Raw genomic sequence first — 16386 nt, 5'->3', positions numbered from 1 at the left:
TCCGGTTGGGTCGGATCGAGATATCGGTTGCAGGCGGGTATACTCTCCGGGATCGCCAAAGAAGCCGGTCAAGCAGAAGCCGCCGGTAAAGAGATAAGATCTGAGACTGTTCCAAAAGCTGCCATAAGCTGCCATAATCAGCACGCTAGCAACGACGTCTGCATCCGAGATCTCGATCAGTAACCGCATCACCTGCTGATCGTCCTTGTTATCTCGGTCCGACTGGTCCGGTCGGACCAGGTCGGTTTCAGCTCCGTTTCAGCCGGGCGAGGCCTGTTAAGTAGCCAGCGGTGTTCGCTCATGAACGTCATGCCCGACTAACAGCAAAATGAAGCACTCATCTCTACCTATCACGTGTCAGGTGGGTCGCGAGCGTCAGCATGACTAATGATAGCGGCTACCGCCCTCGGCTCACTCGGTCCTTCCACCCGGTTTCCATCGGGACTCGTTTATCGACGGCATCGCTCATGTTCAGTCTGGACAGCAGCACTGCCTTGAGCTCGTCCCCGACCAACCCTTCATCGCTATCAATGACGCTCTCTTCTCCCGGGTCCTCGGTCCGACCGCCGATGTTGAGGTCATCGCACGGCGTCCTCATGCCTTCGCACACGAGGCTGGCGTCTACGTACCTGCTACCGACGAGGTATGGTTCACTAGCAACCTGCTACGCGCCGGTCCGAGCATCCGGGTCGAGATCTCCAAACTCAGGCTAGACACCCTCGCGGTCGAGGCGGTCGAACTGCCTGCGGTACCACTAGGCAATGGCGGGTGCCTATACCGAGGCCATCTCCTGTTCTGCGAGCAGGGCTCCCTCGACACACCGTCGCAGCTCGTCCTGGTCGACCCGCTCCCCCCATACCAGTCCCAACCCATCCTCAACAACCTCCACGGTCGTAGATTCAACTCACTCAACGACGTCATCGTCCTCCCTCCCCCTCATTCCTGCGGTTCCGAAACTATATGGTTTACCGATCCGACGTACGGGTACGAGCAGGGCTTCAGACCATCACCCCAGCTACCGAGCCAGGTCTACGTCTTCAACCCTGCGACGGGTGCGGTACGGGCAGTAGCAGATGGGTTTGACCACCCAAACGGTATCTGCTTTGATCCGAGGGGCGAGGTGTGCTACATCTCGGATACGGCGCACATCCACGGCTCGGGTGTGATAGATCCGAGCAAGACAAGCACTATGTGAGTTTCAGCGCTCGGCGGGGCTGACTCCAGTTACGCCTTCGATGTGGTTTGGCACGGTCGAGAACCTCAACTACAGAGTCGACGCCTTTTCGCCTTTTGCGATAGCGGTGTACCGGATGGAAGTGAGTCCACTACGCCTCTGCCTTACTGATCCATAGTCAAGTGCGACGAACTCGGCAACGTGTATGCCGGCTGTGGTGATGGGCTGCATATATGGAGTGAGTTATTCTACCTTAATGCTGAAGGCCGTGATTGACCGCAGGTACCAATGGCGAGCTTATCGGAAAGATGTAAGCATGCTCGATGGGATGTACGCGCTCGAGCTGACCAGATAACAGATTATTCGAGCTAGTGAAAGGTGGCAAAAAGGGCGGTTGTGCCAATTTCTGCTTTGTTCCCGGTGGCAGGATACTATGTCTAGCGGAGGATACGATATATATGGTGGAGGGGCTAGTAGTGGAGGGCAGTACCATTGTAGCTCATCGGTAGACATGTACGATAGATCACGACCTGCATAGGCTGCAACCCCTTGCGTTTCATCTCCTTTGGCTGATGTTTCAGATAAGCGCCGCCGCCACTCTCCGCGCGTCAAAGCCACGTGGCTCGACGCGCCTGAATTCTCCCGCCTTGTGCGTTTTGACTTTCCTTCTCTGCTCAACCTTCAACCCATACATTGACTAGACATACAGCAGTATAGCTGCTCCATACTCCGCACTACGCTCGCCCGTCTAGCCGTCGCTGCATATCGCGATGGGGATTCAAGGGCTCTTGCCGCTCTTAAAGGAGATCAGCGTTCATGGGAACATCAAGGATTTCGCGGGGAAGCGGTGAGTCCACCGTCGTGCTGGACGCGTCCGTAGCTCGATGAGTAACAGCTGATATCACAGACTTGCTGTCGATGTGAGCTGACTCATTCGGATTCCTGAGATAATTCCAGCAAGAGCTGACTGTATCTAGGCGTATGTTTGGCTTCATAAAGGCGCGTTCGGGTGTGCCGAGGATCTTGTGAAGGGGAAACGGACCACCAAGTGAGCTTCGCACAGCCCTCCTTCTGTAACATGCAGATCGAGGTAAGCTGACCTAGAAGATTCGTCGACTACGCGATGTATAGAGTCCGCCTGCTCAAACATCACGGTATCACCCCCTTCATCGTATTCGACGGCGGACCTTTGCCGGCCAAGAAGGGCACGGAGGTGTCGCGCGCCAAGTATGTTCAGCTGTCGCATCTGAAAATGTCATGTGCTTTGGGCACAAAGCTGATCCGGTAGATCTCGGGCGGAGAATTCAGCACGCGCGACATCGCTCGAGAGCCAAGGGAGGCAGAAGGAGGCGAGGGACCATTATACGAAATGCGTGGACATCACGCCCGAGATGGCGTATCAGCTCATCAAGGTGAGCTATGTCGCCGATGTCCGGACCTTGTCTGGCACGGGCCAAGAGCTGATTGATGTCAGGCTCTCAGGGCCGAAAATGTCGAATACGTTGTCGCGCCATATGAAGCCGACGCGCAGCTATACTATCTCGAGCGCGAAGGCTACGTCGATGGGATCATCACGGAGGATTCAGATCTTCTCGTCTTTGGCTGCAAGCAGGTGAGCTGCGGTGCGCTCGCTGGTCGGGAACGAACAGAGCTGACTCATCAGGTGATCTTCAAGTTGGATGGCGATGGGAACTGCGTCCATATTCATCGGGACAAGCTCGCTACGATCAGCCAGTTCCCTATGGACGGGTGGACCAATACTCAGTTCAGACGTATGGCAGTGAGTCCAGCTACTATCCGCATGGGCTGGAGCTTGGCTGATCCTTCAGATGCTATCCGGATGCGACTACCTTCCCTCTATCCCCGGAATTGGCCTCAAGAAGGCACATGGTGCTCTGCGGCGGTATAAGACTGTTGAGAAGGTGAGCTTTCCGATGCAGAATTACTCGAAGAGCTATGAGCTGACCCACGCAGGTCCTGATGCAACTCCGACTCGAAGGTGCTCATAAAGTTCCCGACAACTACATCCAGGCGTTCAACCAGGCCGAGCTGGCGTTCATGCACCAACGAGTATACTGTCCGAGAGAGAAGAGGTTGAGACCCATCAATGACTTCCCCGAGGCGGGGCTGGGGGAGGAGGATGAGCGGTGGATCGGACTGTGAGCAGCTGCCATGACCCCCATGTCGAGTGGATAAGCTGATGAATGTAGGGATGTGGATGTCGAGATAGCACAGGGGATGGCTAGTGGTGATCTCCATCCCGAGACGCGGGTATCAATTGTGGATGAGTGGCCGGACTATCAGCCTGGCTCGCGGTCTGTCGCGGTGGTTCAGGAGGTCAGGATGGGAGGGGTCTTGGTGGAGAGTACGAAAGTCAATGTTGGGTTGAAGACTGGACCCATGGACGCCTTCATTTCACGTGAGTCTCCCTGATATTCTGATTGTGAGGAAAGGGCAACAAGCTGATCGATCAGGGAAGAAGATTATCTTGCCTCGACCGGTCGGTACAAACTCTTCTGGTCCGACTCGCCTTTCAGATCTCACTCCCCGATCTATGCCCGGAGACGAGGACGCGACACCCACCGGTCCCAGACGCAGCAAGTTCTTTGGCGGCTCCGCCCCATCTCGCAACGCCACAGCCGGTCCGTCTCGGCAGCGGGGGATGATGCGCTGGCCATCCGGCGAAGGTGCGCCAGCGGAGGAAGAGAAGCTCGTCTGGGAGAAATCGGACGAAGCGGGTCCTGAGGTCGATATCGAATCGCCCGCCCGACCGGCTCTGCCACCCGTAGACAATGGGGCGCAGAGCTCGCCTATCCGCTCGCCGAGCCCTACGGTCTCGTCACTCCACGTTCAATCCTCCCCTGCTCGGCGCGGAAACCGATTCGAGCACAGTCCGGATGGACCGAATCTATCGAGTCCGCCGAATATACAGGAATCGCCGGTCAAGCTCGAACGGATGCTGTCCAGTCCGCCGGATATCAAGCCTACCGGAGGAAGGAGAGAGGAAGACCCGTTCTCCCCCTCTCCGGCGCGGAGTATACCGGTGCCGAAGGATGGGTATGTGCTGTATGAGTCAAGAGGGTCGACGCCGAGGGTATCGTCTGCGCCTGCCTCGCAGACACCGACGAGGAAGGGCAAGGTGGCGGCTGAGTCCGGGCCTGCAGGAGGCGGAAGGGGAGTGACGATGATACAGAAGGACAGACTGCGAGTGGCGAAGCGGGAACTGGGGATAGGGAGCAGTGATAGTATCGAGGATGAGGTGGTTACGCCGAGTTATGACGCGGCGTGGGGAGTGAAGCGGGAGATGGGAAGAGAGGAGGACGATGACGATGTGGTGATGACAGATGAGGATGACGAGGAGGTTCTGCGGAAGGTCGAGGAGGAGAGAAGGGTGGAGAAGGCCAAGACGGTAGCTATGGGCTGGAGGAGCAAGTTTGCCTTGAATGCGGGAGGGGTCAGCGGCAGCAAGGTGAGCTGTTCTGCGAGACTCTGTCAATCTGCAGGAAGCGTCAAGCTGACATGAGCAGTCATCCCCGAGGGCCGTAGAACCAGCTATGAAGCGCCGCAAGACCGACCCAACCCCATCTGGACCGGCAACTCCTTCCTTCTCCTTCCCTACCCCTCGATCTCAGCCAAGCGTTCTCAACTCTCAGCGCGATCCCAAGCCCATCGCCACTGGACTCAACACACCCACCGTCACCAATCCCACTTCTCGCCCCAACATTCAAGTTTCGAAACAGAGCCGAACGGGCATGGCGTCCATGCCACTCTCGGCGTTCGCGCCTCGTATACTGAGCGTCAAGAGCTTGAACGCGGCGGTGAAGCTGCCGAGCTCGCCTGAGGAGGTCCGGCGGGAAAGGGCAGGTCGGGCCGCGGGGACGTCCGCGTCAAGGGCGGGCCCGGATGAGAATGCGGTGCGAGGTGGGGAGAGTGTGGTGCTAGAGAAAGTGGAGAGGGAGGTAGTAGAGTCGATGGAGCCAGCTAAGTCGCAGGCCGGCTCAGGGGGAGGTGGAGGTTTGGCGAGGTTCATGTTTAGTGGAGAGGTGGTCAGGACTCGGGAGGTGTTGTGAGTATGTGAAGATCAGGAGATCAGGAGTGAGGTGGGGATGCTTGTTGTACGTCTATCCTGTAGCCCATGTGTATTCTGTTACTCTGTACCACATCGTCCGTGTCACCGCGCGCAGTGTTCCGCCAATGCCCAGATGCTCCTCTCGAAATCTTACATGCGCTAGCTATGAGCTCGCTCGTGCAGCTGCTACCGCCTGATTCAGCTCCTCTATCACCCCTTGCGGTATTTCCGACGCATCGACCAACACCCATTTCTTCTCGGCCGCGCCGTGGATCCTCGAGTCTGGCTTCGCTAGTGGTGATGATGCCAGTACGAGCTTTCCTGGACCCATCAGCTTCGACACGCCTTCATACCCGCTCGCAGTGCGACCTACCATTCGCATACTCCCTTCCCCACGCGCGCCCACTGACCCTCACTCTGCCGCCCCTATCTTCTATCCCTCCACTCCCGACTCTCCCGTCCGGAACAGGCGGCGCCAATGCCGACTTTGGCAGATTCGCCGCCTTGGCTTCTCCGACAATCTTGCTTGGGTGTCGAGCGGTCGATACGCGCTTCACCTCGTCCGCTGGGGAAAACTTGAGCTTGGAGCGTGTGATGGCGAAGAAGGAGGTGGAAGGTGCTGTCGAGGGTCGAATGAAGATGGGAGGGTGGGCCCGGGCGGAGGATGTGGCGTAGGTGGACGAGTTGGGAAGGGAAGAGAGGAGGGAGGGGATGGATTGGGGACGGGGTGGCATGGTGGAGCGGTGGGTTCCCGAGGAACGGTGCGGACGCTATAGACGGCTTCTGAGGGTGATTTTTTGGTTGGGAGATAGCTGACGCGTGGGTCTGCGTTGGCGGCCCTAGTAGTGTGCTTTCTAAGGTTTCGTATATTGATAGATAGTGAGTACAAGTTGACCACTTGTTGCAGGAGTGTAGATGGGCGAAATCGGCTTTTTCGGGCGGACGGAGATTGGAATATGCCCGCTCGGCAGTTGCGGTAACGAGGTCGACCTCACAGCCGTTCCTGTACATAGCTGTTTGCTCTATACATCGCACATCCACTCATCACAGAGCAAGAACAGCTATATCAAGGCTGAGGAGGGTATCTGCCAAACAGCCGGCGCGAAAAACAATCTCGAAAAAGCTCGACCTTCCGCCAATCCCACCTCGATTACCTGGAATTCCGCTACTATGCGCTCATCCCTCATCCGCCGTGCGACGCACGCGTACCAGCCTATGATCAAGTTTGTGGGGTCAAGGAAGAACATTGAGCACCGTGAGTCTCACTGAGCTGCTCGAAAGTGCTGGCCAGGAGCCGGTGGGGCGGGTCGGTGGGGTACCAAGGCCGATCAGCTGACTCCTCAGCTCCGCACGCACCTGCTCCTCACCCCGCCGCTCCCCAGTCCGTAAAAGACGACTTCCAGTCCTTCCTCGCCAAGCTCCAATCCCAATCATCCGGTCTCTCAGCCAGCTCCAACCCTAAAGGGCAGAGCCTCTCATCCTCCGCTCAAGGACACGTTCGGTCAGAAGATTCCAGCTCGGGCGACAGCTCCAGGCCAAGTGCGGGCAATCACAGCGGACCCGCAGGAAGTAGTGCGGCGGGCTATGGCGGTGTAGGAGAGGGTATGGGCGGGGATGGACAAGGAGAGAAGACGGTATCGCGCGGCGGCGGGGGTGCGAGCTTGAGTGGAGTTGGAGGTGGGCAGGGGCAGAAGAACGTGGAGAAGACGTCAGGACCGATGGCGTCCAAGCCTGCAGATTATGATAATTTCTGGGAGGCGCCGGGGTACTTGTGGAAGATTCCTGAAGTGAGCGATAGGGAGAGCGAGGCGGTCATGGTGAGTGCTCGCTTTGTACGGAAAGTGTCAAAGCTGACGAAGAAAGAGCGGAGGAGCGACAGATATTCGCCGGCGATTTTGAATGTAGGGAATCGCAGCGAGGCATATGGAGAACTCGCAGATACAGGCTTGCCGGTATATCGACCTCACTGATCTCACTCTTACTGATAGCACGCCGCTAGTATCCGCCGATGGCCACCCACTTGACTCCTCGGGGTTCAAGAGGCAATGTCAAAACAAGATCGACAGCTCGGAGGTCATATTTGACATGCCATCACCCAAGATTGACAATGCGGACTGCTCATTCTGATCCCGCCCGCGCGCGAGGCGAAAAGGAAAAGGGTTTTCTGACGAGCTTGTAGCGCTCTTCAGTGCATCCCGTGCTCTACAGACGGGATGAGGACCGCCACGTCTCCCGTGGGTCGCTGAGACACACTGTGGGGAATCAAAGGAAGCTCAGGGCGTGATAGAATGGCGAAACGCAGTGTGTAAGTATCCTTATATGACCAGCCCCGCGAGCTGTGCAGTAGCGGTGCCTAGCGGGGGCCTTTGGGGTACAAGAGAGGCGAGGATGCCCCCCGTATCCTAGATATCTCTTCTACGTCCCTGACTGCTACACTGACACTCTGCGACCATCATCCTGATTCACCTATAACACCAAGTCGCATCGATCCCTCACATGTCCTTCTTCTACATAATTTTCAGCGGGCTAACCGGCAGCCGACAGGCTACCGATACTGGTGGCGAGCCCTCTCCTCAGTCTGCACCTACCAGCGACAGCCGGTGCATCCGTGCTCATGCTGCACGCTCGATCCGAGACGAAGTCAACGGCTGGACCGTGATCGAGGAGCAAGTCCCCGATTGGGCCCTGATCAAGGACCACCCCCCGGCTCCTTCCACCTCAAACACCGCCCCGAACCGATATGGCACCATGACAGGAGGCGACCATCCACTCGACATCAAGTGTTTCCATACCCGGTGTCCTTAACACGCCTTGGGCTTGTGCATCGGGACATACGAGGATGAATTGGAGGTGAATGAAGCAGATGTGAAAACCATCAAGACCTTTGTTCACACAATCATCAGCTGTTTCGAGAAGGAGACGGGCTGGGCAAAGGGTGCCGGTTCATCGGTACCCTTCGAGGGGGACCTGGCAGAGTGGGTGACGGGAACCATCAAGGAGAAAGACCTCATGTCTCGCTTGGCGGAGAAGTACTTCCTGGGTGATGTGACGGAGATTGAGAGCGGGTCGCGGTGCGTTTCTGTCGAGCGGAACGGTGAATTCGCGTTCTGACAGCCTTTTTCCCCCATATGCATGTCTCATATCAACTGATGCGAGGAATTGGTCTAGCGATCACTTACGTTGCATTCTCATTACAGGAGATGACTTCTCGTCGATTAGTCCGGGCTAGCTAGCACCAAGGGATCCAGTCGCGCGTACCTCTGTTTGATCTTTAGTATGCTATGGAGTAGGACACGTCCGATCCCGCCCTGTGACTTTAGAACCCCTGAATGACTGATGGAGCGAATTTGCATCCTGCCTCCATCACTATATTGTTCAAGATGCATGCTTCTCATTCAGATTCGAAGCTGGTTTGCAAAAGACGGAGAGGAAGGGACGGGCGAGACCGAACAGGTGCCGCTGCAGACAGTGACTGGGGCAGAGAAATACTGCGCATACGAGTCGCAGTGATCGTGGCGATCAAAGTACTGTAGCGGGTTGCACAATTGCACAAAATACATCTGGAGAGCTTACGGCGCGGACTACAAATACAAGTATGCTACAGTGGGTCAACAGTCAGTTGTGTCTAGGCTGGGGGCACGAAGTCAACCAGGTGATAAATATACTGGATCTCGGGAAGGATCTGGTCGAGCTTGTGCTTGATGTAGTGTCCGAATGGATCGTACAGGTGGACCCTGCGCATCAGCTCTGAAACGAGCACCAAGACCGTGAAAGACGCCCACATCTTCACCCCGTCCTCCACACTTGTGGATATCACTGTGTACACATGTTTAGCCCATCTCAGGATATGATCTTTCGGTAGGTGTTCGAAAGTGCCGACCACAACAGGCGACTTGTCGCATTTCAGGAACGCATCCCCTGCGAGAAGTCAGCGCTGTGTATCCACAGCTGGAAGAGCACGCGAGGGTTGGGCATGATATACAGGCTCGTGTTGGGAAGTCAAAGTCAGCAGTACTCGGCTCGTTGGGGATGGACATTGGCATTTTGCCAGTGAGCATCCACAAGGCGTCTCCCGAGGTGCGATCCTCCTTGGGAAACTCATCCAGGGGCTTGTTAAAGCTACGGTCAGTACCATCGCGAGCACTTTTGACCCAAGATACATACCCTTTCTTCAATGGGGCTTGCTCGAATCCCGCGACCCACCTATGGACGTCAGTTCTCTACACTGCCGATCGACGATCCTGGTCCAAAATGTGGACAAGCAGGCTATACGAGTAGCTAGGGCGAGGTACATACCATCCTGTGGATTTGAGAGAACTCGTATGTTCGTTGTCCAGCTTCATCACGTCGGCTAAGGCGACTGTCACGTCGGCGTGTACTGGAGGATCGTTTTTGAAGAGTTCTCTGGGGGTTGTGATCCTGAATGTAGCGAGTTTAGCAGAATTGCCCCCTTTGCATTGGGCTGTGGTCGCCCGCTTTGAGATGGCCTCTTGGGAGATGATGCGTTTCTTGATGGCATCCTGGGACACGCGCGTGATGGCACATAGGACTGCGCACGAGATCAATATGTGACGACCGCGAAAGTGGGGATGGAAGGTACTCACCAGCGGAAAACCTGTAAGTCAAACGATGCTCGACTTCATCAAGGTGGTTTTGGATGACCTGGAATTATCACTTACCAACAGGTCCCAAGGTTCTCTTGAGCAGTCAGTGGAGCGCACGACACATCGAGAGAGTACTAGAGCTCACTCTGCAGAATATCCTCGCATCTGGGTCCCTCCGGGTCTTTGTACAGCGCTGCATACTGACAGTCCGGGGCGCGATCACCGCCCTGGTCACGGATATCGTCAACCCGGCCAGCCAAGACACTGGCTGTCGGACCTGTTAGCTTGCTCTCACAATGTTACTCGCGGCCTCGTAGCTTACGCAGGATTACAAGCGACAGGTGCGCGGTGATGAGGAGGGTCAGCCGCATCGTATAAGTATCAGTATCGATATTGGTACGAGATATCGTCGGTAGCACCGAGCAATGCGGGTTCGGGTACGTACCCGATACCGCCTGATCGGACTGATAGTAGTATCCGTATCCTACCTGTATCCCATTTAGGCGAGGGTCCCATACCCGTACCCGTACCCGGATTTTGGACAAAACCCGGTACATACCGGGTATAACCCGGGTACCCGCGGCTCAAGGTAAACTTTTCATGCACGCCTTCTGGGACCTTAATATGGATCATCGCAGCTAGTATATCACCTTGTCCAGCTAGTGGAGCGCTGTCAGCACTCTCTGCGCTCACAAAGTACGTCGCCGGCACTTGCCACTGGGTGGCGAATTTGATGCCTCCTCATTCCTCATCTCGTAAGCCTCAACTTGGATGTCTGTAGAGGTCGACTCGGCCCATTTCAAGCTCGTGTCGGACATGGTGGGCACTGTACATCATGCCCATAAGCCTCCAGAGCTCCGACAAAGAGGCGTTGGCTTGGGTAGTCCGCAGTGTGGTAGCCGCGGATACGCCGGGTATACCCGATACTTACCCGCCCATACCCAGTGCCCCCTAGCTGAGACCCGTACCCGCACCTACCCCGCAGTCGGCTCGGATCTCGGACCCGTACCCGTGCGTTTGACCGGGTACGGGTACCTGCCGGATATATTTCACAGTATCCGCATCCGTGCTTGGTGCTAATCGTCGGCTCCCGGTCGTGATGATAGCTTATGTATCCCCCTGGGTGGATATTGGGGGCAAGCCACAGGAGCCAGGGCAGAAAGGGTGATAAAGTCTCCCCTTGAATCACAGGCAGGAGGCTGACTTCGAGGAGATCAAGTCAAGGGTAGGATACTCGAAACGCGGAGGAGCCGGAATTGTCCGTTGATCATTTCCCCAGACCCTCCGCGTGCCCCGGAGAGAGGAAAGGAGGCTCCTCCTATACTCACGTTTGGCCCCTTGCTGTCAGATCACGCCCAGGGCAAAGGACGATTGAGGGACACGAAGGGCAAAGGATGGGTTAGGCTCGGCTTTGAACGTTATCGCATGCCTAACGAGCGCCACACTCGCACTGTGTGGGGTATGACGTGCGGAGTTCAGTATAAACTGGCAGTCAAATCAGATTGTCAGCATCCGATAGCGGACATTAGCTTACAGCACCCTCTTCAAGGCAGGAAGAAGGCTTTCGAAATCTCCATCTATAGCGGACCCTCAATCTGGCCGGTGGTACCTCCTCCCGATCCTCCAAGTACTCGCTCGATGGCCGGCCGGTACTCACAGACCGCGACATCTGGGCGAGTCAGAGGCTCAGGCTGGCCAGATGGTCAAAGGTGTGGATGGGGTCGATCTCGCGAGAAAGGCGGTCAGCAGAAGATAAGATGGTTTGGCGTCGGTCGAGAGGTGGTCCGGGGTGCGAGGCGTGTGAATGGGTCTATCAATGATGACCGGGCAGGCGGAGAGGGAGAGGGAAGCGCGGAAGGGTGGTGGAGAGACTGGAGGGAGGGGGACTGCTTGCGGCTCGCTTGCAACTGATTCGCCGTCCGTTGAGCAGCTGTTCAGAAGCCTTCTTGGGACACTGAGTACGAATGATCGGGGCGAGGAGTTAAGCATCGGGCGGCCGAGGGGGCACAGGTGAAGGACCAACAGTCGGATTAGGTATACAGCATGAGAATACCTAGGTGAGGAGTATCAGTAAAGGCCCAGAGCTAAGTTCGACGATACATTAGCATGCAAAGATCATCAAATATCCGGGATACTCGACAAGTGATGAGCCGGTAGTCCGCCGATTTTTCCTCCTTGCCGGCTGTCTCGCCAAGAGTGATGGGCGCAGATATCCATGCGCCCCCTGATCAGCCGGGCTAGATGACCTATAGCAATAATTTGAACCGCTCAATCGCCGACCGCAGCGTCTCCACCTCATTCTCAAACATGTCCATCTGCGATATCAGCTCCTGTTCCCCCCGGGACATCACACCAGGACCGCACTCACCCTGTCCGAGTTCCCCTGCCTGACCTCCTCCTTGACATTCTTCTCGTAATTAGGCAGCTCCATAGTCTTCTTCAACTTCTCCTTGTTGGCCTCGGTCAACTCGGCCTTCTTCTCCAGCTTGTTGATTTCCGCCGCAGCGTCAACCTTGCCCTGCAGTTATCAGCTCTGGCTGTTTGTTGCTGTCGAGCCGTCCACTCACCTGAACAGGAATATGAACCGTCACATCCCCCGAAACGACCTCGCTTCCACACCCCTGCGGTACCTCTTCATCCTTCTCGATAAACTTGGCCTGGCCCGCGCCTTTGGTGAGAGCAACGATGATCGATTCTTGCGATTCGAGCATCTGACGAATGGCCGCCGTCTTGGCTTGGACGAGAACGGTGATCTTGTCTTCGAGGGTCTTGCCGTTGGTGGGGAGGTTGTACATGCCCGCGACGGATCGAGCGGAACGGATGGTGCTGTTGACGAGATCGAAATCGGTCTCGGCCTTGGGGAAGTCTTGTTCGGGGATCTAAGAGTCAGCTTGATTTCCCGGACGAAAGGGGATCTGGAAACTTACAGCTTCTGGGAAGGTCGAGATCATGATGGACTCGCAGTCATCCCCAGCGCGCCGGGGGAGACGCTGCCAGAGGTCCTCGGTGACGTATGGCATGAAGGGGTGAAGGAGCTTGAGACCGCCCTCGAGACAGGTGTACAGGGTGTTTTGCGCGGAAAGCTTGGCGTCCGACTCCTCGTTGGCTTCAAAGAGGGGCTTTGTCGCTTCCTATACGTATCAGCTGACTGCGTCGCACAGCTTTGAGCCACTGCCAACTCACAATGAAGACATCGCACAAGTCGTAAAGGAAGAAGTGGTGCGCCGCCGAGCTAGCTTCCGAGAACTCCCGCTTCTCCAAAGCCTCATTCACCGCCCTCGCCGCATAGTTGAGCTTGTGGAACAACCACTTCTCAGCGAGACTCTCCTTGCCCGTTGGCAATGCCGACGCGTGAGGCGTAAAGGTAGACTGCAGGCGGGTGCCGTCAAGCTCGACAAGGCCCATCCGGAAGAGGCAGAACTTGGTCGCGTTCCAAAGCTTGTTGCAGAACTTGCGGTATCCCTCAACTCGGTTGATCTCCATGTTGATATCTCGGCCTAATCCATCAGCTCCATCCCAGCCGGGCAGAAGGGGACATACCACCAGAAGTGTAATTGCAGAGCGCAAACCGAAGAGCGTCCGTCCCGCACTGAGGGATACCCTTGGGGAAGAGCTTCTTCTGCCCGTCCTCTGCCTTCTGGATCTCCTTTTCTGGTAGATTACCAGTCCGGAGGTCGTCGTGCAATTTCTGGAGGTTTTGACCGGTGATAATGTCGAGCGGGTCAATGACGTTTCCGAGCGATTTGGACATTTTCCGGCCGAACGCGTCGCGGACCATGGGGTGGCAAAAGACCTCCTTGAATGGCATCTGGCCGGTGAGGGTGTTACCGAGGAAGACCATCCGGGCGACCCAGAAGAAGATGATGTCCCAGCCGGTCTCGAGGATGGTGTTGGGGTAGAAATGCTCCATGTCCTTAGTCTAATCTGTCAGCTATTGGTACAGTACAAAGGGGTCCGGATGGTATTGCTCACCTGTTCGGGCCAGCCCATCGTTGAGAATGGCCAAAGACCAGATGAGAACCAAGTATCCAGCACATCTTCATCCTGGCTCAACGTGAACGCCTTGTCCCCAGCTTTGGCTTTGGCCTTCTCCTCGGCTTCTGCTAATGAACGAGCGACGATCCAGTTCTCCTCCGCCGTTGCCTGTGCAGTCAGCAGTGTGCTCATCAAGTGCGACTCGAAATGAACTCGCGTCTGTTGACTCCCCCTCGATCTTCAGTAGATACGCTGGACATCTGTGTCCCCACCAAAGCTGACGCGAGATACACCAGTCCTGCATGTTCTCCATCCAATTAACCCATTCATTGGCGGAAGTTTTTGGCTTGATGACCAGCTCGCCAGCACGCGTGCGCTATCCACTTCAGCTCTGATCCCCTCGATGTGATCTGTCCAGCAAACAGCATACCTTGAGAGCCTCCTCGGCCATTGGCTTGCAGCTGACCCACCATTGAGGCTTCATGATCGACTCGACGACATCGCCGGATTTGCTGCAAGATCAGCTTCATCGCTTTTCGTATATCAGAGGACGAGTTGCAGGACTTACGAGCAGACAGGAATCGCCATCTCGTTGTCCTTGGCTTCAACGTACAGCCCCTTCTCCTTCAGGTCCTTGAGAATGGCATTTCGTACGTGGAACCGCTTCATTCCCTGCAACGTCAGCTTGAGCCCAAGGTGTCATTGCAAGCCTGACAACTGACCTTGTACGGCCCCGCATTCTCGTTATACGTGCCATCGTCATTCATCAAGCTGATAAACTCGAGGTTGTTCCGCATACCACACTCGAAATCGTTGGGATCGTGCGCAGGGGTGATTTTGACGGCACCGGTCCCGAAGCTCATGTCGACGGTGATGGAGTCGGTGATGATGGGTATACGCCGGTCGAGGATTGGATGGACAACGAATTTTCCATGGAGATGGGTGTAGCGGGGATCGTCGGGGTGGACGGCGATGGCTGTGTCGCCGAGCATGGTCTCGGGACGGGTGGTGGCGATGATGAGCTTTTCGTCTAGGGTGTCAGCTGGAGCTCTGACGCTGGCAGAAGAGAGAACATACCGGAGTTCTCCACGGGGTAGGCAAAAGAAGTGATGACACCAAATTCAAATCGCTCCTTCGCGTCGTACCCCTTGACGTTCATCAAGGTCCGGCCGGTCAAGTTGAGTTGGTCCACCTGTATGATCAGCTGGTTCACTTGCTTCATGCAATATCCAGCTCACCTCCAGGTTGGACAAACTGGTGTTCATGTAGCAACACCAATTGACCAGGCGGTTGGCACGGTAAAGCAGGCCCTTCTCGTGCATGGTACAGAACGCCTCGACAACGGCCTTGCTGAGAGACTGCAGTGTCAGTTTGAAGTCTTATGCGCTCAATGCAAACTCACCTCGTTCATCGTGAAGGCCACCCTGCTCCAATCCACCGAAGCTCCCAAACGCTCCATCTGGCCGGTGATTCTTCCTTGGTAGCTATACAGATTAGCTACTTCATTGGATCACATAGGCAGTACCAGGTACTCACACCTCCTTCCACTCAAAGACCTTCTTCAAGAACTCTTCGCGCCCATAGTCATGCCTCGACTTCCCCTCAGTCTTGATCAACCTGTTCTCCACAACCGCTTGAGTCGAGATCCCCGCGTGGTCATATCCAGGCAGCCAGAGAACGGTGAAGCCCTTCATACGCTTCCTGCCTGATCAGCTTATGCGAGCTTCGCAATGATGCACCGCAAAGCTCACCATCTGACCATACAATCCTCGATCGCTACGGTCAACGCATGGCCGATGTGGAGCTGACCGGTGACGTTGGGTGGTGGGAGCGCAATGCTGAAGACACCGGCTGGTAATGGAGAGCCGTCGGCTTGATAGCGGGGCTTGAAGAAGCCTCGTTGGTGCCACCAGTCATAGTGTGCCGCCTCGATCTGGATTGGGTCGTACCCGGACGCAGGCAGGTTGCCAGACACATCTGGGCGATCAGCTAGCTGTTCATGATTCGCAAGGCACAGGCGAGCTCACCCTTCTTCTCTCCTTTGGGAGTGGTGTTGACCCACTCCTCTACCGGTGCGACCTCCTTCTTCTCCTTCTTCTTCTCGGCGCGTGAAGAGGTTCCTGCAGCAGGTGCGGCGGGAGCTCCGGCGGCCTTGACTGCCTTCTTGGCGGCAGCTTCAGCCATCTTGGCCTCCTTCTTTGCTGTTCTGGTCAGCTTCGGCTCCTCGGAAATCCGCACGCCTCAGCTTACCTCCTTTCTTGGACTGCTTCTTCTCGCCGTCTGCCCCCTCTGCAGAAGCGTCGCCCCCCGCAGAAGGAGCTACAGCCGCGGCGGCAGGAGCGGCACTCGCAGCCGGAGCGACGGATGTAGCCTCGGCCGGCTTAGCAGCTGCTTCAGACATGATGCAGCGGTATGAACCTCGGATAGTTGAGGTTGAAGATGATTTGAGATGTCCGAGCGCGGCAGCTCGTAAAGTGGGCAATACTGAGTTCCCAAGGCTGATTTGACGATGACGAGATAGGCGAGATGTAGCAGCTCTTATGTATGATCGCAGCATACACTAG

The 16386-nt window shown here is 56.2% G+C and overlaps 5 protein-coding genes across 5 annotated transcripts; 3 read left to right on the top strand and 2 right to left on the bottom strand.

The window, feature by feature from the left end:
* Positions 1-511: 511 nt before the first annotated feature.
* On the top strand, positions 512-1683 carry MKK02DRAFT_23548 (uncharacterized protein; the record flags this gene model as incomplete). Its single annotated transcript, XM_053086744.1, has 4 exons — positions 512-1191; positions 1225-1316; positions 1353-1412; positions 1526-1683. Coding segments are annotated over 4 exons (990 nt in total), but the record flags the coding sequence as incomplete, so codon positions are not given.
* Positions 1684-1944: 261 nt separating this feature from the next.
* Positions 1945-3337, top strand: MKK02DRAFT_23586 (PIN domain-like protein; the record flags this gene model as incomplete). Its single annotated transcript, XM_053086752.1, has 9 exons — positions 1945-2021; positions 2082-2094; positions 2152-2222; positions 2282-2401; positions 2463-2586; positions 2649-2786; positions 2838-2954; positions 3004-3096; positions 3149-3337. 9 exons carry the CDS (start codon positions 1945-1947, stop codon positions 3335-3337), a joined length of 942 nt encoding a protein of 313 aa, XP_052948403.1.
* A 3076-nt stretch (positions 3338-6413) lies between these two features.
* MKK02DRAFT_43023 (uncharacterized protein) lies at positions 6414-7142 on the top strand (the record flags this gene model as incomplete). The annotated part of the gene is made up of 3 exons (XM_053092247.1): positions 6414-6498; positions 6588-7060; positions 7107-7142. The coding sequence occupies 3 exons, from the start codon at positions 6414-6416 to the stop codon at positions 7140-7142; spliced, it is 594 nt and encodes a 197-aa protein (XP_052948402.1).
* A 1726-nt stretch (positions 7143-8868) lies between these two features.
* MKK02DRAFT_32027 (uncharacterized protein) lies at positions 8869-10665 on the bottom strand (the record flags this gene model as incomplete). Its single annotated transcript, XM_053088426.1, has 11 exons — positions 8869-8977; positions 9026-9161; positions 9259-9362; positions 9408-9446; positions 9540-9792; positions 9848-9858; positions 9923-9941; positions 9993-10028; positions 10053-10111; positions 10293-10517; positions 10541-10665. The coding sequence occupies 11 exons, from the start codon at positions 10663-10665 to the stop codon at positions 8869-8871; spliced, it is 1116 nt and encodes a 371-aa protein (XP_052948401.1).
* A 1428-nt stretch (positions 10666-12093) lies between these two features.
* Positions 12094-16223, bottom strand: MKK02DRAFT_36274 (putative valine-tRNA ligase; the record flags this gene model as incomplete). Its single annotated transcript, XM_053089389.1, has 18 exons — positions 12094-12162; positions 12216-12365; positions 12415-12726; positions 12775-12978; positions 13031-13344; positions 13388-13766; positions 13820-13990; positions 14025-14198; positions 14253-14334; positions 14391-14494; positions 14545-14852; positions 14900-15014; positions 15061-15180; positions 15225-15306; positions 15359-15523; positions 15574-15799; positions 15850-16023; positions 16073-16223. The coding sequence occupies 18 exons, from the start codon at positions 16221-16223 to the stop codon at positions 12094-12096; spliced, it is 3300 nt and encodes a 1099-aa protein (XP_052948400.1).
* Positions 16224-16386: the final 163 nt, after the last annotated feature.

Source organism: Dioszegia hungarica (assembly GCF_025882075.1).
Source record: "Dioszegia hungarica strain PDD-24b-2 chromosome Unknown MKK02contig_6, whole genome shotgun sequence".
Classification (NCBI taxonomy): domain Eukaryota; kingdom Fungi; phylum Basidiomycota; class Tremellomycetes; order Tremellales; family Bulleribasidiaceae; genus Dioszegia; species Dioszegia hungarica.
Note: the sequence above shows the minus strand (reverse complement) of the source record. Positions and strands in the feature narration are given on the sequence as shown.